Source organism: Protopterus annectens, chromosome 3.part1 (assembly GCF_019279795.1).
Source record: "Protopterus annectens isolate FY-2018-M chromosome 3.part1, PAN1.0, whole genome shotgun sequence".
Lineage (NCBI taxonomy): Eukaryota > Metazoa > Chordata > Ceratodontiformes > Protopteridae > Protopterus > Protopterus annectens.
Window position 1 is genome coordinate 1,107,798,348 of NC_056732.1, and position 27,404 is coordinate 1,107,825,751.

At 43.4% G+C, this 27,404-nt stretch overlaps 1 protein-coding gene across 10 annotated transcripts in view; it reads right to left on the reverse strand.

Annotated features, from left to right (window-relative positions):
* The window catches only part of PTK2 (protein tyrosine kinase 2), a 4,250,095-nt gene that overhangs the window by 1,903,342 nt on the left and 2,319,349 nt on the right, over window positions 1-27,404 (reverse strand). For all 10 annotated transcript variants that reach the window (XM_044067250.1, XM_044067257.1, XM_044067247.1 and 7 more), the window contains one exon: window positions 6,024-6,054. In XM_044067250.1, the coding sequence (XP_043923185.1) occupies window positions 6,024-6,054 (31 nt within the window). The remainder of the gene's footprint in view (window positions 1-6,023; window positions 6,055-27,404) is intronic.

Here is a 27,404-nt window from a genome sequence, read left to right on the forward strand (position 1 = left end):
TCACAGATGCAAAAGGCCACGAACCCCAGGGCTTCATAGGTTAGTACTAAGCTAACTGCCCTTGCGAGCCATTTTAACCCTAGCCAATTATCCCTTGTGAGACTCAAACCCCGCACCTTGTGTTTGTGAAACACCTTAACCATTAGACCACCCTCCCAACCCAAAAGTTAAATTGGTAAATACAGCCAATCACATTATTCTTTTAACTATTAGTACTATTCACATAGGTACATAGATTAATACTTGCAGTATTTTCCTTGCAGATAGTTGGGTCTTTATGGCCAGTAGTCTGAAGTAGGCTGTCAAATAAACTTGTTTCTCTGACATGAGGTAGGCCATCTGGGAAGCGGGTCTATATTAGATCAGCGAACGCTGATTGATCGACCTTATGTAAGCGAAAGCTTACAATCTCAAACTGTCAGATCACTGATTTTTTTCCTAGGGAAAAAAGTTGCTGATCCAAAACACATGCACACAACACAAGAACACCAAACAAACAGAAATCCACACACGTACACCTAAAATCTGACGATTAACCCTACACTAAACTATACACACACCACTAACTATCCACTTACCTTAACCCAAACCCTAACCCTAAGTTCCGTCACTATCGCACACTCACCTCACCCGCTTCCTAACCCTAACTCACCTAACCCACCCTAACACTCACATCCACACAATCGCACGCTTACCTGAATCTGACCCGTAACCTTCCACCACAGCACTGAAAATACCGAAGCAACAGAAACGGACAACTGAAGTCTTTCTCTAGGAAAAAATTTGAGTTTCTGTTGCTTCGATATTTTTAACTTTCGCTAAAATAAGGTCAATCAATCAGCGTTAGCTTGTTTAAGCATTCGCTGATCTAATATAGACTCTGGGAAGCTGTATTCAAGCTTGCTCCCAGGAATACAGTTTGTTGGCAGGGTACTACGTGAGATTTCTTTTCATTTTGTTGTACCCCAGTGAGGTTAGCAGTTTCTTTACAAATGCCAGATGATTTAACAATATGTCCTGGCTTTCAGCCAAAATTAGACAATCGTCCAGGTATAGGTATATTTGAATATTTCTTTGTCTGCAGAATGCAATGACTGGAACTAGGCACTTTGTGAATACCCTGGGCGCAGTAGATAAGCCAAAGGGCAGTGCAGAAAACTGATAATGATGGAGCCTGCTCTGAAGCGTAGGTATTTTCGGCAAGATTCCCTTATTGGGATGTGCAGGTAAGCTTCCTTTAAATCCAATGTTGCCAACCAGGCATTTTTGCCTAGCATGGGAAGCAGCTGATGAAGAGTTAGCATTTTGAATTTTGGGATTATTAAAAAGGTGTTTAGGATAGACAAGTCCAGGATAGGATGCCAGGTATTGTCTTTTCTCGGTACCAGGAAAAGTTTTGAATAAAACCCTTGTCCCCATTCCTCTTCTGGGACAGGCTGAAAAGCCCTGATACTTAGAAGACTGATAATCTGCTGTTGAGCCTTTGCCCACTGATTTGGGGGTAGGTCTGGCCAACTGTTTGGGGTTGGGAAGGAGTGGAAGCAGAATCTGTATCCTTGGGAAACTTTATTTAGAACCCATTTGTCTTGGGTAATGAGTTCCCAGTTTTTTGCATGCAGGGCAATCTTTCCCCCTAAAGGAACAGTCAGTTGAGCAGGGCTTGGAAGGTTTAAGGTTAAGTCATTGTGAGAGTTTACTACAGGGGGGTGCCTTACCACTTCCAGCTTTGGAAGAGGGAGCTCCCCCCACTGCTTAGACCTGTGAGTACCATACCATTGAAGCCTGTGTAGTCTGCTGGTCCTGGGTTTGGACTGAGAAGGCCTGGAAGAGGCAGGAAAGGACCAATTCTTAGAAGGACAGTGCCTACTAAATATGGGAAGCTGTACTTGTAGAAAATCTTTAACAGTTTCCATAGATTTAGCTTTTCCTCCATCTTTTTAAGTACTACTACTGCTTTGTTACCAAACAGGTGGTCTTGGTTTAAGGGAGCATCCAGCAATTTAGCTTTAACATAATCTGGTAAAGTTTGCTCCTTAAGCCAAGCATGCCTTCTAAGTACAGACACAGTGACAGCAGCCCTGCAAGATGCCACTAAGGAATCAAAACCACATTGCAAAGTATGTTTACCAACTTGTTCTGCAGAATGCATTAAATCCTGTAATTCTTTATTTTCAGCAGAGTCAGGAATCAACATAATTTTCTGTTTAAGTAATCCAATAATATGTTGCTGATACTTTAACATATGAAACTGGCAGTTTAAGGCCCTAATGGCCAAAGCAGCAGAAGTGTATACCTTCTTACCCCATCTATCCAGGGCCCTGGAATCTCTATCAGAGGGGGTAGGGTTTTTGGCAGTAGTAGCCTTAAAGCCTCTGGGTCCCTGTGAAATGGTCTCTGGATCCACAGTACGATTCTTAAAGAGGAACTTGTGAGAGTCAGGTACGCTGTAATACCTGTCAGGTTTCCTGGGAGCCAGAGGTAAAGTGTCTGGGGCCAGGCTGGAGTCCAAGAAGGCATCATCTACAATGTCCAGTACAGGAGGGATAGCTAAAGGCCTATGTTGAGGTAGGAGTAAGAATTCCCAAAAAGCCTCTTTTTAGAGTCAGAGTAATCCTGGCTTTCCCAGCGTAAATGCTCCCTAAGAGTATGCAAAGGTTCACCAAAAGAGAAATCTTCTGGAGGGGAAGCAGAGGGAATGGAGTCCTCCGCATCAGAATCCTCATAGGTAGATAAGGGCAAATTCTGGTCATCAGAAAAAACAGAAATATCAGAATCCTGATCCAAAGAATCAGAAGGAAAATCAGTTCTAGGTCTCTCAGAGGGAGAGGGGTGGCTTCCCCCGATTACAGTAATAAGGTCTTCAGCCATTCTTATCATTTGTTTTTTAGGCATAGGGGCCTGACCATGCAGTCTGGGCGTTGGTTTTCTAGGCATGGATAGAGTTTTAGGCCTTGAAGAAGAAGATGGCATCGGTTTGATATGTAAGTCAGTAGGCCTGAATACACCCTCAGAAGCCAGTGCCTGCACAGCGTCAACGGACCCATCCAAGGTAGAGACATTCACAGGTTCCATAGTCAAATAAGCATCTCGCGGCATACCGGACTCCGCATGGATCTCAGTAGAGGCCTGCAAATTTGAAGTAGCGGGCATCAGGGGCTGCGAAAGCGCCTGAGTACCGGCAAACTGGCGACTAGCTTAACGAAAGTGTCGTCAGCAACTTTGGACCTATGCGGTCTGTCTTCTTTACGCTTTTTCGGAATGTAGGTAGTCGGATGGCTTACCGAAGCCATTTCTGGATAATTGAACCGAGTACCAAAATAGTTGGATGCAAAAATGAACCAACGACAAATAGTTCGAAGATTGAATAAGGCACAAAACCGACAGCGAGGGACGTCGTGGTCTGGGCCTAGGCAAGGAATGCAGTAAGAATGAAAATCTTTATGAGGTATTTGCTTTCCACATGAAATACAATTGTTAACTTTTACTGACATCGGTTTAGAGCAAAAAAAAGGATCCCCAACGGGGTACTTAGCTTTTTCGAAGACTTCGGATCTGAAACTCGAAAACGAAAATTTCAGGAGTCAGCCGACCGGCACTTGCGAACTGCTTCTGCTTTGGGCACCGCACGGCAAGTAAGACTGATGTAATGGTGTTGGCTGCAAGCTTTATATCCCTGACTATCTGACGTCATGGAAGACGAGACAGCAACCGACGCAGGACCCTAGACTTTGACAATCAGGCCGACTGAGGGCTACCTGCAAGCAGATAACCCAAATGTAATGACTGCAACAGTGTAACACGAAGAACATCCTCAACCTAGGCATTGAGAGTATGATGGTCAGTACTGCTGCTCACAGCATTTAGCTCTCTGCTTTGGTTCTTGGCTGGGGTGCTTTTTGTACAGAACACCTAATGTTTGGGCTTCCTACCACATGCAGAAGTCAAAAGGGTAGATAGAATGGTGATGCTCCAAACTAATCCTAGATGTAAATATATGAGATATGCACATCAGGGTGCATCTGTCTTGGGATGGAGTGGTGTCAAACCTACCCAAGATAGGTTCCTATCTTGGATGGAAGGAAGCAAGTCATGAAGGAATGATGAATGACTACTAGCAATAAGAAATATACAAGAAAAAGATCTTAATGATCGTGGAGCACCAATATAAGAGTGAGACTGTATTTAGAGCAGGGTATCTGGGTTGGGGTGACGGGTTGGCATCAATGTGCAACTGAAAAAATATAGTCCATTTGTTATAATCCTACAAGTCACCCAAATGAAAGATAAACCCTTTGACTTCATTTACAACAAGATTTTTCTGCTTGATTTGTGAGATCCACTGAGAGACATTACTGGACATGAGACACTGAAATCTCACAAAGTCCATCACTAGCACTGCAGACGTCAAAGTTGCAAAGGCATACTGTCAAAATTATTTTACTTTATGTTGGATGTACACACTGCAAAATTATTAATTTAATTTTGTCCTGTAAGCTGCACAGCATGAAAGCTGACAGCACAGAGGCCTAAAGTTTGGAGCTTTTAATTAGCTGATTCCTGTACTCAGGGTATAGTGCTGGATGCCTTTAGTGTCATTGGCACAACATGTAGCACACTCATGTTTGGTGCAGAAGGCTGTGGGTTCAATTCCTTTACCAGATAGATGGATTGCTGACACTGCCATGCAGCATAAGGGGGATACTGCATTTCTGAGTGGGTCATCCTTCAGATGAAATGTTAAAACAAGGTCTAATTTGCTAGAGTTGGTGGTAGCTAAGGTAGATGTAAAAGATCTCTCATTATCTATCGAGCAGATTAGAGGAAGTTTGCTGATGCTCTGGTTAAATTTTCCATAATAGTACTACCTCCAGTCTCCCCTACAAAGACACCACTAGCCTGTAGGACTACTCCAGTCAAGAAAGTATAAATAAAAATAAAAACTGTTTTCATATGTCTGCTATGTGACTCTAGGTAAGTCACTTAACCAGACAATGCTCCAAGGTCACCCTGAAAAGGGACGATTTGTCCAGTGGACCCACCTGATCAACAACTATATACAATAAAATAAAGCTAAAACCATATGTGGCTTCATAAAAATGCTGACATGACGAAAAAAAAACTAAATATTCCTTTACTCGGTATCAAACCTCATATCAATGTTCTACTTTGCACGAAGGACAATGAGTGAAAGGATATTTATTTTGTGTTAGTTTTCTGCCTTAAAGTGCCACAAAAAAGCATTGCAGCCTACGTAAATTACCTTTGCCTATATTCTACTGAGGTGACAGACACAAAAACAGCATCTAGGGTTCACAAATAACAAGGAATTATGCCTCATTCTGAATCGCAGAGCTCCAAATCACGTAACACTAGCATCCATGCAGCAAGAGGCAGCTTGTAACAAATGCTAAGTACTGCTCTCAAGATGCAACATGGCTGTAGAAGAAAACAGTGCATGTGTGTTTGGTAATGGAGAGGTTTACCTACTATTTAATCATCTGTTAACTAGACAAATGAACCGAGCGCTGTAGACCCTTCTCAATCAAAGATCAAAGGCAAATGCAGTATACAAGAACATTTACTGCAGACAAACTCTCTCTCTTTACGGAGTAGAAAGAAACCACAGTAGCAGTGAAAATTTAAGTTAATAAGAGATCACACAAGCTCTACACAGACACTAAATGAAAATAAGGATAAAACCCCAGACCTAAAGATGCAAGCAGCATGTTGTTATCACCAAGATACTGCTACTGGAAATCATTCCAACATAAAGTGACAAAGAAACAAAACCCAAGTATTGGAAGACTTGTCAGTGTAGGAAGGCTACAAACAGCAAGTCCAAAGAACCAGTTGGATGTTTAGAAGGGAAAAACATATCTATGACAAGCAAATTATTTTGGATTCTTGTTGTAGACAATTGCAAATTCAACATTTCTTAATTAACATTACCGGAGTAAACCAAAACTCTCAGAGACACACTAGTCATCATTAATATGAAAATTCTGAATAAAAATATTACTTACTTTGGTATAGATGGTAAGGCTCTCTCACCCTCTGTGTAAATAAAGACAAACAAATATTGGTGATGGAAAACAACTTGTGTAAATGCATTTTAAAAAATCTGCAATTAAAATACTTCCCAAACAGACAATGAAACTACATACATCTGTTGAAAATATTAATTTTTATTATCAGGAAATGTGTGTTTTTCAAGGAATTATCATAGAATGTATGCTATACGCAGGCACCTTTACACACAAGCAAGCAAAGGAAAAAAATGACTAATAAATACCTTCCACAGAAAGTTTTGCTTACCAGTTCCCATGATAATTTTTACACGGCAGAATGTTCAAAGAACTAACCACCAATATGCAGTCCTAGAATGCACCTTTAATTATAACCATCACAATGTCACCAGCAGGGATGTAGCAAGCAAATTGCATTTTATACTCACAAGCACTTAGCACTACCCCTTTGGAAACCTTTAAGTTAAAAAATGCATGGATCCCTTAAAATGCTGCCCCCTAAGCACTTAATAAAATGCAAGAATTTCAGGTGTTCCTCCTAAAACTACTAAAAATAGTGTTTTTAGATTAGAATATTGCACCTGTTGTTAAAGGCATTCATTTAGACAGTTGTAAATATAACAGGATTTGAAAAAAAGCCATATTAATATGATGCTCAGAAAAAAATAATACTCGGTAGAATACAAAGAGTATGCCTGGCTACACCCTTCTCTCCAGTAACTAAGTGCGCACACCTGAGCTACATGGTGTTATTAAAGTTCAAAATTATTTACCAGTTATAGCTGCAAAACACACTTCTCACTATACTTACAGTACACTTTAATTCACTATTCTGTTTAATCTGATAAGACATTAAAGGAAAAGTACACTTGTGTACACTTACCATAAATGTAGATATTCGAGTGTATTCACTGTTGCAGTCATTACATTTGGGTAATCTGCTGGCAGGTTGCCCTCAGTCGGCCTGAATAACAAAGTCTTGGGTCCTGTGTCAGTTGCTGTCTCCTCTTCCATGACGTCAGGTCGTCAGGGGTATAAAACATGCAGCCGACACCATTTTATTCAGTTCATCTTGCCCCAGATGTCAGGTGCCCCCCAAATGGGGAGCAAAAATATATACATATATAAATAAACAGTAAATATATAGATGCACTTTTAGAAACATAAACTTTACCTTCAACTAAAAGCAAATACACCAGAAAGGCTTTTGAGTATAGTGAAGGAAAGGAAAGGTATAGAAAGGGGGATGGCGGGTGGGTAACCCAGACTGCAACACTGAATACACTCGAACATCTACATATATGGTAAGTGCACACAACTGTACTATGTTTTTCATGTTTCACTGTTGCAGCCATTACATTTGGGTAGAATCCCAAAGCTATGGATGGGAGGATGTAACTAAATAGCATTAGGAGCGGCTATAAGGCCCTGCAGAACTGCAGTGGCAAAGGCTGCCCTGGATTTGGAGAAGAGAGGCAAAAGATAATGCTTTGTGAAGGTATGAACAGAGCTCCAAGTAGCAGCCTTTAGAATGTCTTTAGTTGAAACCCCTCTGAGAAAAGCTGCTGAGGTAGAGGCAGCCCTGGTGGAATGTGACCTGATCCCCTTGGGCACAGGTTTACCATGGTGCAAGTAGCAGAAACGAATGCAGTGGCTTTTCCACTTAGAAATGGTCTGCTTTGATATGGCCTTCCCCTCTGACCCTGCAGCAAATGCTACCAGTAGTTGTTCGGACTTTCTTAGAGATTTGGTCCTGTTTAAGTAGAATCTTAGTTGTCTGTGTACATCCAATGAATGCAGAATAGGCTCCCCACTGTTCTGCGGATTTGGGTAAAATGTTGGCAGGTGAATTGTCTGGTTAAGAGCCACACTGGATACCACCTTAGGCATAAAAGAAGGATTGGTCCTGAGGGACACCCTGTCCAGGTAAAATGTAATAAAAGGCTCCACAGCCATGAGAGCCTGTAGTTCTGAAACCCTTCTTGCTGAAGTGACTGCCAAGAGGAAAGCTGTTTTCCAAGATAGAAATTTTATATCTGCAGTAGTTGCTGGTTCAAAAGGAGGCAGTGTGAGTTTTTCCAGCACAAAGTTGAGGTCCCATGCAGGAGTTGGTGATCTTCTGGGAGGCCTTACATTTTTGGCCCCTCTAAAATACTGTTTAAGCAGAGGATGAGAAAAGAGGGGAGGTTCTCTGTGGTAATGAGCCAAGATGGCAGAGGCATGTATTTTTATTGAAGAAAAAGATAGGCCCCTGTCAAGCATCTCAGTCAAGTATTGTAAAATCTGAGGAAGATTGGGCTTTGCTGTGTCCGTTCCTTGTGCTCGGTTCCAAGCACAGAATCTCTTCCATTTATCAGCATAAGATTTTCTAGTACTAGGCCTTCTGGCTTCCAAAATGACATCCATCACAGATTTACTGAAAGGTGTTGTTTGAATAATGAAATGATCAGCCATGCTGCAAGGTTCAAAGTGTGGAGCTGTGTGTGCAGAATTTGATTGTTCTGCTGAGACAGTAGATGAGGTATTTGAGGCAAGTACCAAGGAGGAAATTTGAGACATATTCCTTAGAATTGGGTACCAGTGCTGGTGAGGCCAGTCCAGAGCAACTAGGATCATTTTTGGTTTTTCCCATCTGACTTTTAGTAAGACCTTGGAGAGAAGAGGAAGAGGGGCAAAGGCATAGACTGAAGGATGGGGCATCCACTTTCCATGCTTTTCTGTGATATGTTCTTGGGCAGAATTTGTCCAGCTGATAATTTTGGGGAGAGGCAAATATATCTATGTCTGGGCTCCCCCATTTCTGTGTTAACATGCTGAAGATTTGTGGATCCAGTTTCCATTCGTGCGGGTCCATAAGATTTCTGCTTAGGCCGTCTGCCAGAGTATTTTGTTTTCCTGGCAGGAATTGAGCTTGAAGATGTATTTGGTAAGTCAAAGCTGTGTTCCACAATGCCATGGCTAGTATGCAAAGGGGGTAGGAATGTGTACCCCCCTGCTTATGTACCACATAATCGTGGTGTTGTCCGTCTTTAACAGTAGTTGTCCTGGATGAAGTAAGTCCTTGAAGGCTATCAGAGCATTCTGAACAGCTAGCATCTCTTTCTGGTTGACATGCAGATGCATTTGTTTTGGGCACCATTTGCCCTGAATGCATCTCCCTGCCAGGTGGGCCCCCCAAGCATAGTCTGATGCATCTGTAGTTAGGGTTTGGGTGGCAGGGGGTAGAGTGAATGACAGTCCCTTGTTTTGGTGACATGTCTCTGCCCACCAAAGAAACTCCTGTTGTAGGCAGGGAATGAGAGGAATCATTGTTTCCAGACTGTGACAATGTTGACTCCATAAACTTTTTAGGAACCATTGTAGTTTCCTCATATGCAGTCTCGCATATGGAATTAGTAAAATGCAGGATTGCATGAACCCCAAAGCCTGCCGAATTTGTCTCGCAGATAACTGGGTTTTTGTTGCCATTTGTTTGAAGTACGTTGTCAGTTGCCTTTGTTTGTCTGGCTTAAGGTAAGCCATCTGGGCAGTTGTATTCAAGCTTGCACCCAGGAATGTAATTATTTGAGAGGGTACCAGTTGGGATTTCTTTTTATTTATTGTGTACTCTAGGCATGTTAGAAGCCTTTTTACAAACGCCAGATGTTGAAGAAGAGTGTCCTTGTCCTCTGCTTGAATCAGACAGTCGTCCAGGTAAGGATAAATTTGTATGCTTCTTTGTCTGCAGAATGCAATTACTGGTGCCAGGCACTTTGTAAAGACCCTGGGCGCAGTAGATAAGCCAAAGGGCAGTGCAGAGAATTGGTAATGCAAAAATCCTGCCTTGAAGCGGAGGTATCTTCTGCATGATTCCCTTACTGAGATATGCAGGTAAGCCTCTTTTAAGTCTTGAGTCATTAACCAAGTGTTCCTGCCCAGCATAGGCAGTAGCTGTTGTAAACTCAGCATTTTGAATTTTGGAATGTCCAGGAACTTGTTCAAAATCGATAAGTCCAGTATTGGACGCCAAGAATTGTCTTTTCTGGGTACCAGGAAAAGTCTTGAATAAAAACCTTGTCCTTTATCCTTTTCTGGTACTGGTTGAATAGCCCCCATATCCATGAGGGATATAACTTGTTTCTGAGCCTCTGCCCACTGATTTTGTGGCAGATCTGGCCATCTGTTTGGAACTGGCATAGTATGGAAATGAAATCTGTATCCCTGGAATACTATGTTTAATACCCACTTGTTCTGGGTAATTAACTGCCAATTTTGAACATGAAGTGCTGGTATTCCCCCAAGGGGGCTGCCAAAATATAAGTGCTTGGTGATGGTAGAGGAAAGTCATTGAGACTGCTTACTGTAGGGTTGTGCTTTGTTTCCTCCAGATTTGGAGGTGGAGGCACCCCATTGCTTTGACCTGTAAGAACACCCTGTGATTGGTATCTGGAGCCTTTTGAGCGCCTGGATTTGACTTGAGAGGCTCTGTTAGACACAGGAAAGGACCAATTTTTAGTAGGCCAGTGCCTACTGAACTTGGGTGGCTGCACTTGCAGGAAATCTTTTACAGTTTCCATATATTTAGCTTTGTCTTCCATTTTCTTTAAAACCTCTTCTGCCTTATTATCAAACAGAGTATCATGCTGCAAAGGGGCATCCAACAATTTAACTTTAACATGATGAGGCAGATTTTGCTCCTTGAGCCAGGCATGCCTTCTAACCACAGATCCAGTAACTGCGGCCCTGCAAGAGCCCTCCAAGGAATCAAAACCACATTGCAAAGTATGCTTTCCAACCTGTTCTGCTGAATGCAATAATTCCTGTAATTCTTTATTTTCCACACAATCAGAAATCAACATCATTTTCTGTTTCAGTAAGCCCATAACATGCTGTTGATATTTAAGCATACGAAACTGGCAGTTTAAGGCCCTAATTGCCAAGGTTGCAGACGTATAAACCTTCTTTCCCCATCTATCCAGCGCCCTGGAATCTCTATCAGGGGGGAGGTAGGATTTTTGGCTGTAGAGGCCTTTATACCCTTGGGACCCTGTGAAATAGTCCCAGGATCAGCAGCAGGATTTTTGAATAGAAATTCGTGGGAGTCAGGAACTCTGTAATATCTGTTTGGCTTACTAGGAGCCGGAGGTAGGGAATCAGGAGCCATGCTTGATTCCAAAAACAAATCAACAATGTCTAATACAGGAGGTATTGCCAAAGGCCTATGCTGAGGAAGAAGGAAATCCCTAAGCCTCTTTTTTGATTCAGAGAAGTCCTGACTCTCCCAGTAAAAATGTTCCCTTAAGGTATGCAAAGTTTCTCCAAAAGAGTAATCCTCAGGAGGAGATGCAGATGGGATGGATTATTCTGCATGAGAATCCTCACAGGGTGGAATAGAAAATTCCTGATCAGAAGAAATGGAAACCTGATCTGAAGATTCATAATCAGTGCCTTGCCTAGGCCTCTTAGCGGGGGTGGGGGGTTGGAAACCCCTGATCAAGGTAATTAAGTCCTCAGCCATTTTGATCATCTGTTTTTTAAGCACAGGGGCCTGAGCACATGGCTCATGCATCGTTTTTTTAGACATAGAAGATGTTTTTGATCTTGTTTTTGAGGCTGGCGTCATTTTAATATAAAAATGTTGAGGCCTGAAAACACCCTCAGAAGCCGGTGTCTGCTCAGCGGCTCTGGACCCATCCAAGGGAGAGACATCCACGGGTTCAATACTCTTGAGAATCTCGCGGCATACCATACTCCAAATGGGTCTCGGTAGAGGCCTGCGACTCAAAAGTAGCAGGTATCAGGGGCTGCGAACTGGCGACTGGCTTAGGAAAAGCTTTGTCGTCTGTTTTGAACCTCGATGGTCTGTCTGTCTTTTTCTTTGCACTTTTTATGAACTCCGGTAGTCGAATTGCTAACCGACGACATTTCAGGATAATTAAATCTTGATCCAAAATATTTAGAAGCAAAAGTATACCGACGCTTAATAGTGCATTGGTTAAATCTAGCACAAAACCGACAGCAAGGCACGTTATGATCTGGGCCTAGGCAAGGAATACAGTACAAATGAAAATCCTTATGAGTTATTTGCTTCCCACAAGTAATACAATTACTAACTTGTACTGACATCGGTAAGGAGCAAAAAAAAGTTTCCCCTATGGGGTACTTAGCTTTAGTTTTTAGACTTCGGTTCTGAAACTCGAATGCAAACATTTCAGGAGTCGGCCGACCGGGACTTGCGAACTGCTTCTGCTTCGGGCACCGCGTGGCAAGAAAGACTGAATAAAATGGCGTCGACTGCATGTTTTATACCCCTGATGACCCGACGTCATGGAAGAGGAGACAGCAACTGACACAGGACCCAAGACTTTGTTATTCAGGCCGACTGAGGGCAACCTGCCAGCAGATTACCCAAATGTAATGACTGCAACAGTGAAACACCAAGAACATCTATTACACAGAGGCACATCACCTCTCTCCATGAGAAATATTAAATTCTATCTAATCTTCTGTATGTGACTTTTGTTCTCTATTTCTTTTTTAAAAATGTTATGCTACTGAACTTTTATGCTTCCCTTGTACTATGACTAGATAATACTGATGAACTTCCCACTTTAATGACGAACATTACAACACCTGTGTTCTTACTTGTGTGGAAATGTCTTTTATAAATAATGATTCAACAAGAAAGGAAAACAATGACCGATATCTAAGGACTGAACCCATTCCATGCAGTTGTCATTGCCACTGGACCAACAAGGGTTCTTTGGACAGTTAGGTACCAGGTTTCTCCATTTAACTAAGAAACCAACAGAATGACGATTTTTTGAACACAAGCATACAATGAGGAAAAACTAATTAACAACATTGTGTTAATTCAAAAAGAAAGGAAAATCCTGACCCTCATTAGACCCATTATAGAATACAATGCCCCCATTTGGTATGGACCTCAACAAGACATCTGCAACCACTAGAAAGGCCGCAGAAATACCTCACAAAAGAATCCCAGGCCTAAAGCAGATGCCTTATGCTGACCGTCTAAAGAAACTCCAGCTATACTCTGTTGCATAGTGCCTACTTAGAGGCGATCTTTGCCTAACATACAAGGCCATGTCAAACCCAGAGTTGTTGGACATGCTACACTTAAAGAAATCCCAATCCCTCTGAGCCACACGCTCCAGGGATCTTAACCTTGTCATCAAGATAAATAGAACATGCCGGAGGGATAAGTTCCTGACCCTGAGACTCCCCATACTCTGGAATAGGCTGCCCATGCATGTCAGGCAGAGCGCCTCAATGGCCCTCTTCAAGAGGAACCTTGACGACTGGATGGGAGATAGGAAATTCACCCCAGGGATCACATCAGTAGCCCTGCTAGACAGGGGTCCAGGAAAGTAAATATTTGTGGGAAGCAATAGCCAGGAAATCATTACGGCTAGGCTTGTATAGGCCCTAGGGCCGATAGCCTAGTACCTACCTACCTATGAACTGGGAGGATAATTCTCTTTTTTTATTTTATTTTGATTAGTATAGCACTGATCACAACAGACCATTTGTAGGCACAGCCTGGGTGAGAGTAGCAAAAATTAAAACAGAACAGTCAGTGCAAAGGGTTAGTGAGCTGTAGTTCTTGTGGTACAGGGTTGGATTCCCTCAGCCCTTCTTTGTCTATTGTGTGACCATGAGCAAGTCTCTTAACCAGAGTGCTTAGAGAATTTAGGCTAGACTTTTTAATGTTCATCTTAATTGGCTACCTAAGAACCAATTCAAAAATACAAAGTAATCACAGAAAGTATTGTGTCTGGCAGATAGTTGAAACAATGAGCAATTATTATTAACACAGTAGAGAAACAAATGTGGATTCATTTTACTAGTAAACATGGGATGTAAGGTAAACAGCAGGGGAGACAGAGGGTTGATGTAAAAGTGATGAAGGTGAGGGGAGCTCCTGGTGATGTGTCCAGTGGAAAAGCACTTGCAGTCAAACGTTTGATGGCAGTGTCTTTTGAGCTGTGCTCTGAAAGTGGGGAAAAAGATTATTTCTTTTAGGTGAGGGGTCAGGGATTGACAGGGTTTGGGTGCAAGAATGGAGAAGGAGTGGTCGAAACAGTGCAGTTTGGTTTGGGGAGTCTGGAGTGAGGGAGTTAACTGGGAGAAGTTGCGGACATTGATTGTAGTGGATGTTTTTATTATTGAGTTTGGCTGCAAGAGTGGGGGGGGAAGGCAGCAAGTTTTTTTTGAAAAGAAAAGACTCGAAGTAGCTGAACTCTGTAGGAGACTGACAGTCATCTGACTTTCTTTGGAGATGGTAGTGAAATGGTGCTCTTGAGGGGGACAGCTGGGAATGAATCAACAAATTTTAGTTCCAACTGAACGCAGAGTAGATGAGCTTTTTTTTTTTTTTTTTTTTTTAATTATACAGCTGCTGTGACGGAGAGCCTATAGTCAAGCTGAGAAAGGACGATTCCCTTACCTTTTGCATCTCTAGCAGGCCTGGAGAGAAAGGAAGATATTTTCAAGGACCAGAATAAAAGAGTATTGATCTTTTTTCCTGCTGTTTTCAATGTATTTATGGAAGTTAAGTAACGGATTCAGCCATAAACCTATGTATTTAAACAACATGGTTACTTCTACTGGGATACAATTGATATCTGCAATGTTGAATTTTTCAGGTTTTGTGAGGTGCCAACTATTATATTATTTTGTTTTAGAGAGGTTTAAGACAATAATTATGGCAGAGGAGGTCAGATTGAAGCTGAGCTTGAATAGCTGAATGTGAGAGACTTGACTGAAGGATATCATGCCATCTGTATAAAGACTGATAAGGAAGGTTAGGGAAGTCAGAGGGTAGTTTGTTAATAAGATTGAAAATAGTCAGTGAGGTAAACATGAAGCCTTGGGGCAGGCCTTTCACAAGGTATGCTACAGGTGATAAGGATAAGCCAATTTTGACTTGTCCAGAGACTCCTTGTTGGTCCAGTAGTAGTAACATCTGCATGGAATACAGAGCATCCTAGGTTCAATCCCTACACAAGGGTCACAGTTTTCTTTTCTTGTCGAGTTGCTAATACAACACTAGATTAATGGGTTGTTACGCATTTTATAAATAATGAATAAAGCACTACAACCCTAAACCATTCAACAATTTAAGGGCTGTATTAAAGTTAAAAGTGATTGACTATGAGCAAGTAGTTAACATTTTGGAGTGCTACTGCCATTTATTTTGTACTTCAAATAAAGGCCAGAGGCCAAATACACCAGGGAAGTTAATAAATATATGAGAAGTATACATCTCTTTTTTGCTGGTATGTTTCCAACATATTCAAGATTAAAAATGATGTGCAAACTGTTAAGCATATAAATTCAACTATGCTACTTTCCTTATTTACGAATTTTGTCAAAGGATTTGTATCATATTAGTTGCACTCATTCTGAGCTGCAGACAACTTGGAGAAACAGGGCATCAAGAAAAGCATGCATCACTTTAAACAGCTTCATATGGTGCCTTCAGAAAAAAATAATTTCCTTTTACTCTCCTTCTATCTTTTCCTATACGTTCTGGTATGCTTCCAGCCACCCCTCACCAACACCTCCACACATGGCATACCTACCTTAAACTTAACTAATATAACCTTCTGTCATGTGTTAATCATGTGCAAAGCATGTTAATGTTTCTCTAAAAGAGAGAGAGTTAATGGGCGAGTCATGTGATTCTGCAACCACAGAGAGCCTAAAGTAAAGCTTCTTTAAACGTCTGTTGTCTGTATCTCTTTACTTGTTCATCTTAATGTATATTCTTAATATCAATAAACATAAATTACATATGAAAGCTAAACTTGTCAATGCCAGAAATTTCTGTGTGTGCTCTGCATTTTTCTGACCCATCGCTGTTTCTACAGAGTCATATGCTTTCTAATAAGCCTTCTACAGCACTGCTTCTGCATGCAACAGTAGACCACCAGTAATACTGAATATTTTGATGAAAGTCTCTACCATTAGGCCTTATTTTTCAAAATGTTCATATCTTTCAATAAAAAAAGAAGTTATGTACTTACCATAAATGTTCCATGTGAGTTGTTCATCTCACCTTCAGTCTTACTGATTGGTTCGGAGCCGATCCCTTGGCTCCGAGTCGGCCTACTACAAAGCACAAGGTTTTCAAATAGCTCGAGGCCAAGTCCCTATCCCATGATGCACCTAGAGTTACCTCAGATCTAGTTTGCCGCTGCAACAGATCGGAGGTTCTCGGTAGCTCGGGCCAGTAAAAAACTTATTTTTCTGTATATTTAATATATTGTTGATATTTTTGCTAAAATTAGTTAGTTATACTCTTACTGCTTTTTCTGTAGTGTTCCAGATGTGTCGGATATGTTGGGATATGAATCTATTACACTAGCATGTCTTATTTATTTGCTGAAGGTTTAGTTCCTTTAAGCAGGTATTTAAGAACCGTTTGCTCTGTGAAGGAACACGAAATTAAAGAAGGCTGGATCTTTTTTTACTCAAAATGCTATGCATAAATCCCCACAGAAAAGTCTATAAGAAACTGAATACAGAGACAGGGCTGTCAGTCTGTCCTGATAACCAAGACTTTTGTGGTCACCAATCTTTTTAGTTAGGATTTTCTGGGGCCTCTCAGTTTGAGTGACATGTTTAGAAAATTACATCCCAAAAGGGGCACTATATTAAATAACAGGATACACACAAAGGATAATTAAGACTTCCTTAGAGCTAGAGGATATGCCTTTGAAAATATATGAGCCAGACAGATAACTTTCCAAACTACAATGGAGATATGATGCTCAAAAGACAAGGAACCATCAACAAGAGTGGCTATATTACTTATGACAGTATCTAACTGGAGAAGAGTGTGACCCATAAGGTACTGGAAAATGCTTTATCAAAGCTCACTATTCTACATTTTTTCATATTTAATTTCAGATCACTGTCCTCGCACCAACTGTTAACATGGTCTAACTCATGTTCGAGCAATTATAAGTCAGTGTTGAAGACTGAATGAAAGCATATGACAGGGTTCCTAGAGAGGAGTTGTGGTATTGCATGAGGAAGTCGGCAGTGGCAGAGAAGTATGTAAGAGTGGTACAGGATATGTACGAGGGTAGTGTGACAGCGGTGAGGTCTGCGGTGGGAGTGACGGATGCGTTTAAGATGGAGGTGGGATTACATCAAGGATCAGCTCTGAGCCCTTTCTTATTTGCAATGGTGATGGACAGGCTGACAGACGAGAACAGACAGGAGTCCCCGTGGACTATGATGTTTGCAGATGACATTGTGAACTGTAGTGAGAGTAGGGAGCAGTTTGAGGAGACCCTGGAGAGGTGGAGATATGCTCTAGAGAGGAGCGGAATGAAGGTCAGCAGGACTAAGACAGAATATGTGTGTGTGAATGAAAGGGAGGATAGAGGAATGGTGAGGATGCAGGGAGTAGAGTTGGCGAAGGTGGATGAGTTTAAATACTTGGGATCAACAGTTCAGAGTAATGGCAAGTGTGGAAGAGAGGTGAAGAAGAGAGTACAGGCAGGATTGGAGTTATATGGGTTGGAGACAGTGGCATTGACAAAAAGGCAGGAGTCAGAGCTGGATGTGGCAGAGTTAAAGATGTTAAGATTTGCACTGGATGTGACGAGGGTGGACAGAATTAGCAATAAGTATATTAGAGGGTCAGCCCAGGTTGGACGGTTTGGAGACAAAGCCAGAGAGGCGTGATTACATTGGTTTGGACATGTGCTGAGGAGGGATGCTCGGTATATTGGGAAAAGGATGCTAAGGATGATGCTGCCAAGTAACAGGAAAAGAGGAAGGCCTAAGTTAAGGTTTATCGATGTGGTGAGAGAAGACATGCATGTGGTTGGAGTGATACAGAAAGATGCAGAGGACAGAAAGAAATCAAAACAGATGATCCGCTGTGGCGACCCCTAACAGAAACAGCCGAAAGAAAAAGAAGTTGAAGACTGAACAGCATCACCACCCAATTTACAGTTGTCTGCAAAAATCATAGGCCAGACATGCTGGTTTGAAGGTCTGAGAAATATTTGCCAGATAGGAAAGGGTTCAAATTGAGCCCTGTGATACACCACTGATAACTTTTTTACTTTCAGAAGTGGCACCTGCAACCTTAACAAAATTGCTTCTGTCAGACAAAGTACAGTTTTGCACCTACCATAAATGTAGATGTTCGAGTGCTAATACAGCTGCAGTCATAACAGATGGGGTTATCCTGCCATCAGGCGGGTCCTCGGTCGGCCGAATTCCAAAGTCTAGGTCCGGCGTCGGATGTCGTCGCTTCTTCCCTGACATCAGTGCGGCAGGGGTATAAAGGAACCAGCTGACGCCATTTTCTTCAGTTTTTCTTGCCCCAGATGTCAGGTGCCCCCAGAAGGAAGGCAAAACATCAATTTATGTAATAATGCAATGTAATATAATCAATAAACAGTAGTTGCAAGCAAATACACCATAAAAGGATACTCCAATCAGGTTGCAAGAGGAGGTGTTTGTCATTAGGCCTGTCCCAAGAAGGGGAGGAGGGAGGGAAACCTGGACTGCAGCTGTATTAGCACTCGAACATCTACATTTATGGTAGGTACAAAACTGTACTATGTTCATCGTGCATACAGCTGCAGTCATAACAGATGGGTAGAATCCCAAAGCTAAAAAGGAGTGGCAGGCACTAAGTGGAACTAGGAGGAGCAAGGATGCCCTGCAAGACTGCTGTGGCAAAGCCCGCTCTAGATTTAGAGTATAGTGGTAGGTGATAGTGCTTGGAGAAAGTATGTACCAAGTGGCTGCTTCCAAAATATCCTTGGTAGGAACCCCCCTGAGGAAAGCTGCAGAGGTAGCTGTGGCCCTTGTGGAGTGAGATCTGATACTTGTAGGTACAGTTTTTCCATGAAATGAATAACAAAAGCGTATGCAGTGGGCTATCCGTTTTGAGATTGTCTGTTTGGAAATAGCTTTTCCTTGAGCACATGTAGCATAGGACACAAAGAGTTGCTCTGATTTTCTGAATGGCTTTGTCCTGTCCAAATAATAACGAAGCTGTCTGTGAATGTCCAAGGAATGTAGTAGTCTCTCCCCTTTATTTTGTGGATTAGGATAAAAAGTAGGTAAGTGGATAGCCTGATTCAAGGCTACACTGGATATTACCTTTGGCATAAAGGAAGGGTTGGTTCGTAAGGAAACTCTGTCCTGATGGAAAATGATGAAAGGTTGCACAGCCATGAGGGCTTGTAGTTCCGAAACCCTGCGTGCTGAAGTGATAGCCAGAAGGAAGGCTGTTTTCCATGACAAATATTGCAGTTCTGTTGAAGCAGCTGGCTCAAATGGAGGCAGGGTCAGTTTTTCTAAAATGAAATTGAGGTCCCAAGCAGGTACTGGTTGCTTCCTTGGGGTTTTATATTCTTAGCCCCTCTGAGGAACTGTCTTAAGAGCGGATGAGAGAATAAAGGAGGATCAGTGTTGTATTGTGCAGAAATGGCTGAAGCATGGATTTTGATGGAGGAGAATGAAAGGCCACTGTTTAGCATCTCAGCTAGGTACTGTAATATTTGAGGTAAATTCAGTATCCCAGGATTCTGTCCCTTTTTCTGATTCCAGGCACAAAACCGTTTCCATTTGGCGGAGTAGGCTTTTCTAGTAGAGGGCCTTCTGGCCTCCAAAATGACATCCTACACCTCCTTGGAGAGGAGAGTCTGTTGGGAAATCAAGGAATCCTCCATGCGGCTAGATTGAGTGTTTTCAGCTGACTGTGAAGAATTTTGAAGTTGTGCTGGGTCAACAGAAGAGGAATTAGAGGCAGGATCCATGGTGGGGAATGCGTCAGGCTCCTCAGGAGTGGGTATCAGTGTTGTCTTGGCCAGTCTGGAGCAATGAGAATCATCTTTGGTCTGTCTGCTCTGGCTTTTAGTAGAACTTTGGGCAGCAGAGGAAGAGGTGGAAAGGCATAAACTGTCAATGTTGTCCACTTTCCAGGCCTGTGGATGATAGGTCCTTGAGCAGAATTTTTTCAATTGGTAATTTCTGTGGGTAGCAAAGAGATCTATGTCTGGTCTTCCACATGCTTGAATTATCTTTGCAAAAACTTGAGGATGCAACTTCCATTCGTGTGTCTCTGTCATATTTCTGCTTACGCTGTCTGCCAGCGTGTTTTCCTTGCCTGGCAGGAATTGTGCTTGAAGTTGGATTTGTAATTCCAGAGCCGTATTCCAAAGAGACATGGCTAGCCTGCACAGGGGGGTATGAATGGGTTCCTCCCTGTTTGTTTATGTACCACATCACTGTGGTGTTGTCTGTCCTTATCAATAGCTGGCCTGGATGCAGTAGGTCTTTGAAGGCCATAATAGCATTTTTTACTGCTAGCATTTCCTTTTGATTGATGTGTAGGTGTTTTTCTTTTTGGGACCATTTGCCCCGAATGCACTGATCTGTCATGTGCGCCCCCCAGGCGCAGTCCGAGGCATCTGTTGTGATGATTTGATTTGCTTGAGGCATGCAGAATGAGAGACCTACGTTTCTTTGGCATGCTTGAGTCCACCACAGAAATTCCTTTTGGAGACATGGAATGAGTGGTATAATTGTTTCCAAACTGTGGCTGTGTTGAGACCATAAGTTTTTTAGGTACCATTGAAGTTTCCTCATATGCAGCTTTGCACATGGGATTAGCAGGATGCAAGATGCCATGAATCCCAGAGCCTGCAGGATTTTCCTTGCAGTCAGTCTGGTGAAGGTTGCCATTTTTCTGAAGTATTGAGATAGTTGCCCTTGTTTCTCTGGCGTGAGGTAGGCCATCTGGGTGTTTGTATTCAAGCTGGCACCCAGGAAAATTATTGCTTGCAAGGGTATTAGTTTTGATTTCTTTTTGTTGACTGTGTATCCCAGAAAGTTCAACAACTTTATTACAAACGCCAGGTGTTTCAGTAGTATGTGTTTGCTGTCCGCTTGGATCAGGCAGTCGTCCAAATATGGGTATATTTGTATCCCTTGAAGTCTGCAGAAGGCAATTACTGATGCCAGGCATTTCGTGAATACTCTGGGCACAGTAGATAAGCCAAAGGGCAATGCAGAGAATTGATAATGGGTTGAACCTGCAAGAAATCTGAGGTATCTTCTGCAATCTTGTCTGATAGGGACATGCAGGTATGCCTCCTTGAGGTCCAATGTTACCAGCCAAGACTCCTTGCCCAGCATGGGAAGAAGCTGCTGTAATGTGAGCATCTTGAATTTTGGTACGAGTAAATATGTGTTTAGCGTGGATAGGTCCAAAATAGGTCTCCAATCTTTGTGCTTCCTTGGTACCAGGAATAGTCTGGAATAAAAACCTTGACGCTGTTCTTGTGCAGGTACCTCTTGAATAGCTTTCATGTCCATGAGAGCTGAAATTTGTTTTTGTGCCTCTGCCCTTTGATTTTGTGGCAGGTTTGGCATGCCTCGGATTTTTGTAAGGGTGTGAAAGTGGAATCTGTAGCCTCTGTCTATAATGTCCAGGATCCATTTGTCCTTTGTGACAATATGCCAATTTTTTGAAAATAATGCCAGTTTTCCGCCTAAAGGTGCTGCCATTAAAGCTTTGCTTGGCATGCAAAGGGGAAAGTCATTGTGTCTGCTTTCTGAATGGCTGTGATCTATCCTCTCCACCTCTTGGTGTAGGTGCTTGCCATTGTCTGGCTCTAAATGATCCCTGAGATTGCCCTCTACCCCTCGGGCACCTGTATCTACCTCTTTGAGGTCTGTCCGTGGCTGGAAAGGACCAATTTTTTGAAGGCCAGTTTCTACTGAAACATGGAGGTTGTACCTGTAGGAAATCTTTCACTGTTTGCATTGATCTTGCCTTTTCCTCCATTTTCTTTAATACCTCCTCGGCTTTAACACCAAACAATACATCTTTTTGAAGAGGTGTATCTAGTAATTTAGCTTTGACATGATCTGGTAAGGTTTGCTCTTTGAGCCAAGCATGTCTACGTATGACAGATCCTGTAACAGCAGCTCTACATGAGGCCTCTAAAGCATCAAAACCACATTGCAAGGTATGTTTACCCACTTGCTCTGCACTATGCAACAAATCCTGCAACTCCTTCAAGTCTGGTTGTTCAGGTTGTGACATTTTGCTTTTCAACTGAGATAACAAAAACTGTTGATACTTTAACATATGGAACTGACAGTTTAATGCCCTCATGGTTAAAGTGACCGAGGTGTATACCTTTTTCCCCCACCTTTCTAAAGCTCTGGAATCTCTCTCTGAAGGTAATGGATTTTTGGCAGTAGAGGCCTTAATTCCCTTGGGACCCTGTGAAATAGTTTTTGGGTCAGCAGCATGGCTTTTGTATAGGAATTGGTGTGAATCAGGAACCCGGTAATACCTGTCAGGCTTAACTGGGGCTGGTGGTAAAGAATCTGGGTTAAGGCTGGCCTCTGAATACACATCATCTAGTATGTCTAAGACAGGAGGGACAGCCAGAGGCCTGTGCTGAGGGAGCAAGAGAAAATCCCTGAGCCTTTTCTTGGAATCTGAGTAATCTTGGCCTTCCCAGTGGAAGTGTTCCCTCAAGGTATGCAAGTTTTCCATAAAAGAATAGTCCTCAGGGGTGGAGACAGAGGGAATGGACTCGTCCGCATCAGAATCTTCAAAAGGGGAGTATGAATATTCCTGGTCTTCAGAATGTTCTGAGGTAATGGAGGCCTGGTCCGAGGAAGAGTAGTCTTCCTCCAATCTGGGCCTTTTGTCTGAGGGGGGTTGAGAACCCCTGATAAGAGTAATCAAATCCTCAGCCATTTTGAGCATCTGTTTTTTAGGCATGGGGCCTTGAGAGGGGCTCTGTGGAGCTTGTCTTTTAGTTTTCATGGCTGTTTTAGACTTTGTGAAAGCCTTAATGGAAAAAGAAGAAGGCAGCCTGAAGACACCTTGAGAGGTGGCAGGCCTGTCTAAACTCTGAGTTTTCCCGCCAAGAGTGGCGTCGGTATCTGTAGTCGGTGTGGGGGTCAAGGAGCCTGCGACCTCGGGCACAGCAGACACCGCTAAAGAAGTGTCATCGGTACTCAGGGGCTGCGTAGGTGCCTCGCTGAGAACTGGAGCACCTGTAGCCGGCTTTAGCGTGGTGTCGGTAGAAGTCGCGGACCTCGTGTGTCGGTCCTTATCTTTGCGTCTTTTACTCAAAACTGGAGTCGGAGTATCCGACGACATAATGTAATTAAATTTTTTACCAAAATAGTGTTGGGCGAATTCCGCCCGACGCTTAAAAGTGCGTTTGTTGAATCTAGCACAAAATCGACAGGCCGAGACGTCGTGGTCTGGGCCTAAGCAAGGAATGCAGAAGGAATGGAAATACTTATGCGGTATTTGCTTCCCACATGAAATGCAATTATTAACTTTGTCTGACATCGGTCTGAGGCAAGAAAAGTTTCCCCAACGGGGTACTTAGCTTTCAAGAAGACTTTGGTTGAAAAATATTCGTAATCTCAGGAGCTGGCCAACCGGCACTTGCGAACTGCTTCTACTTCGGGCACCGCGCGGCAAGAAAGACTGAAGAAAATGGCGTCGGCTGTTTCCTTTATACCCCTGCCGCACTGACGTCAGGGAAGAAGCGACGACATCCGACGCCGGACCTAGACTTTGGAATTCGGCCGACCAAGGACCCACCTGACGGCAGGATAACCCCATCTGTTATGACTGCAGCTGTATGCATGATGAACATCCAATTAGTCATCAACCACACAATGCAAATATTTACACTTAAATTTACAAGTATGTCATTCATGCCTACATGGGGAGTACTGTCAAAGCCCTTGGTCAGGTCTAGAAATGCTGCATGTAGTATGCAACTGCTATCCACTGCATTAGTGATGTTTTCAAAGACATCAATGATGTCAAGGAGTCAGGATCTTCCTTTGATGAAGCCAAACTTTTAGTTATGTACTCACCATAACTTTAGATGTTTTGGATCCATCTCGCCTACATTCTGTACTGATGGGCTCAGAGCCGATCCCTCGGCTCCGACTCGGCATGCTATGCTATAGAGCGAGGCCTCTTATTGGCTGAGCTATTTCTTATCCCAGGATGCACCACCACTAATCCCCCAGATCTTGTTTGTCCGCATTCATGCACACATGCACAACTTGTTTATATAACATTGTTAGATGTTTCAAGATGAAACAACAGGATTCGGACCTTCTGATATCCTCAGATCTCCAAGGAAGGAGGAAGGAGGGTGAGTTATTAGGAATGTAGGCGAGATGGATCCCAAACATCTAAAGTTATGGTGAGTACATAACTAAAAGATGTTATATGATCCTATCTCGCCTACATTCTGTACTGATGAGACAGCGTCCCTAGCACCTAAATCCCGGGTGGCTCATTGGAAAACACTCCTGAGCACTGTGGAACCAAATGAAGCTCGTCCTCTAGATGCCACATCCAATTTGTAGTGGGAAATGAAAGTGTGCGGGGAAGACCATGTAGCCGCAGCACAAATGTCACTAATGGCAAGCTTAGAATGAAATGCTATCGAAGTAGCCATAGCCCTTGTAGAATGAGCTTTGACAGAGGTGGTAAGCTCTTTGTTAGAATAAGAATAAGCTTGAGTAATACAGTCCCTGATCCATTTGGCAATGGTGACCTTTGTGACAGCTTTGCCCAATTTATTGTCTGCAAAGGATACAAACAACTGATCTGTTTTCCTTGTTTGTTTGGTCCTGTCTAAATAAAAGCAACTGCCTGTGGACATCTAGTGTGTGGATTATGAATTCCGCTTTGTTAGTATATATTGGAAAAAAGACTGGAAGTTCTAACGATTGTTGTAAGCAGAAACTGGAACAAACTTTAGGGACAAAGGAAGGATTTGGCCTGAGAGATACTCTGTCTTTGTGAAAAACCAAGTACGGGGGTTTTACTGACAAAGCTTGAAGCTCTGAAACTCTTCTGGCAGAAATAATCGCCACCAGAAAAGCAGTCTTCCATGATAGAAATTTTAGATCACATGTAGCTGCCGGTTCAAAGGGGGAGGAAGTTAAGGCGCGTAACACCACATCGAGATTCCATGGAGGTGCAGGATGAGAAATCGGAGGTCTTAACAGAGCAGCACCTTTCAAGAAGGTCTTACACAATCTGTTGCTCATTAAAGGTGGGTTTATAGATTCGTGAAAATTGGAAATCGCTGCCAATTGGACCTTGATGGTAGAGACTGAAGAGCCTTGATTGAAAAGAGAAGTTAAAAATTTTAGTACTTCTGCACGGGAATAGAGATGGGATCCAGGCCCCGGAGTTGAGCCCAAATAGCAAATCTTTTCCATTTGCTAGAATACAGTTTCTTAGTAGCAGACTTATGGGCCGAAGATAATATGTGTACAACCTCTGGATCCAATGTATGACTCCTGACTATAGTCGGAAGAGGAGGAGCCAAGTCAATTTTAAGGTGTGCAGGGACTGGTGGAATAGTCCCGACTGATGAACCAAAAGGTCTGGGATCTGATCCAGGAACCATGGACCTTCCAGAGCATATTTCGAAGATAGGGAAACCATACTTGACGAGGCCAGTAAGGAGCAACTAAGATCATTTTGCTCCCCAAGAGAGATGCCTTTGGATCACCCTGGGAAGGAGAGGAACTGGGGAAGGCATAAAGCAAGCGGTGGGCCAAGGCGGGCTAGTGCGTCCATGGGGCTCTTCCCGGAGCCGGGTTAGGAGAAGAATTTTTGCACTTCGCATTTAGTGGAGTCGCAAGAGGTCGCAACACGGAACTCCCCATCTGCTGAAAATCTGACTTGCAACTGTCATGTTCAGAGACCATTCGTGAGGAGAGAGGATGGTTCTACTCAGTCTGTCGGCTATCACATTGGACTTGCCCGGGATATGAGTAGCCACTAGAAAGCGTTCGGTCGAGACTGCCCATTCCCAGACTCTCATGGCCTCTCTGCAAAGAGGATAGGATCTGGTCCCTCCCTGTTTGTTCAGGTACCAGACAACTGACATGTTGTCTGAGTGAACGGCAATTACGCCCTGAGGGAGGTAATCGTGAAGGGCTTGGAGGGACAGAAGCACCACCCTCATTTCTAGGATGTTGATGTGAAGTAGGGTCTCTTCTGGGTGCCATTTGCCTTGGACTGACCTGCCCAGGGAATGCCCCCCCCCACCCCATCTAGGAGGCGTCCGTGGTCAAAGTGGCCGCAGGAGGAGGTGGCACAAAGGGTCGTCCCTGATCCAAATTGGAGGGCACTAGCCACCAGTGAAGGTCCCGTTTGCATGTTTCCGTGATCCATATGAGGTGACTGAGAGGGAGTTCCTGAAAGGACCACTGAGCTGAAAGAAGTCACTGGAGAATTCTCATGTGCAACCTTGCCAAGGGGACTAGAAGAACCGTGGCGGACATGGATCCCAATAGCTGCAGGACCATTCTGGCTGGGGCTTTGGACCTGGGAAGTAAGGCTCGAACTTGAGTCTGTTTGAATTCTGTCTGTAGGTAGATAGACCCGCATTTGGTTTGAGTCTATCTCTACCCCTATGAATCTTATTCGTTGAGATGGCAGCAACACAGACTTTGGCCAATTGAAGGTGATTCCAAGGGAGTTGCCCAGTGATATAGTGGCTTGTAGGCTCCGCAGTAGTAGATGCTTGGAGGTGGCAGTTAGGAGCCAGTCGTCTAGATACGGAAACACCTGGAATCCTAGACTTCTCAGGTGAGCAGTCACGACTGCCAAGCACTTGGTGAACACCCTGGGGGCTGTGGTGAGACCAAAGGGCAGCGCGCGGAACTGAAAATGACTGCCTCCTAGGCTGAAGCGCAGATGTCTCCTGGACGCTTGATGTACCATGATATGGTAATAAGCGTCCTTGAGATCTATGGAGCACATCCAAACACCTTTCTCCAGCAATGGGAGAATGGTTTGTAGGGAGACCATTTGGAACTTGGACTTTCTGACTGAACGGTTTAGAATGCTGAGGTCCAAAATGGGCCTCAAGTCCCCGGTCTTTTTTGGCACCAAAAAGAATCTTGAGTAAGTCCCTAATCCGATCTGGTCTGCGGGGACCGGTTGGATGACTCCTTTTTGCAGCAGCTTTGAAACTTCTGAGGCTGCAGTATCCTGTTGACTGGGTGGCGGGTCCGGGATTTTTTTGGACTGAGGTGGGGAGTGAGAAAAAGGGATGGTGTAACCTCCGGCGATAATTCAAAGCACCCATCGGTCCTGAGTGATACCTTCCCAGGCTTTCAGGTGCTTCGAAAAACGACCCCCGACTGGCTCCGGAGCTGCACAGTCGGGCAATCCCTCAGGGACTGTGAAAGGCTGAAGAGCCACGAAAGGACTCACGGTCTCCAGTGTTGCGAGGGCCTCTGCCGCCTCTGGGGCGTCTTCGGAAGAATTTCCCCTCCCTGCCTCTGGAAGGGGATCATCCTGCTGAG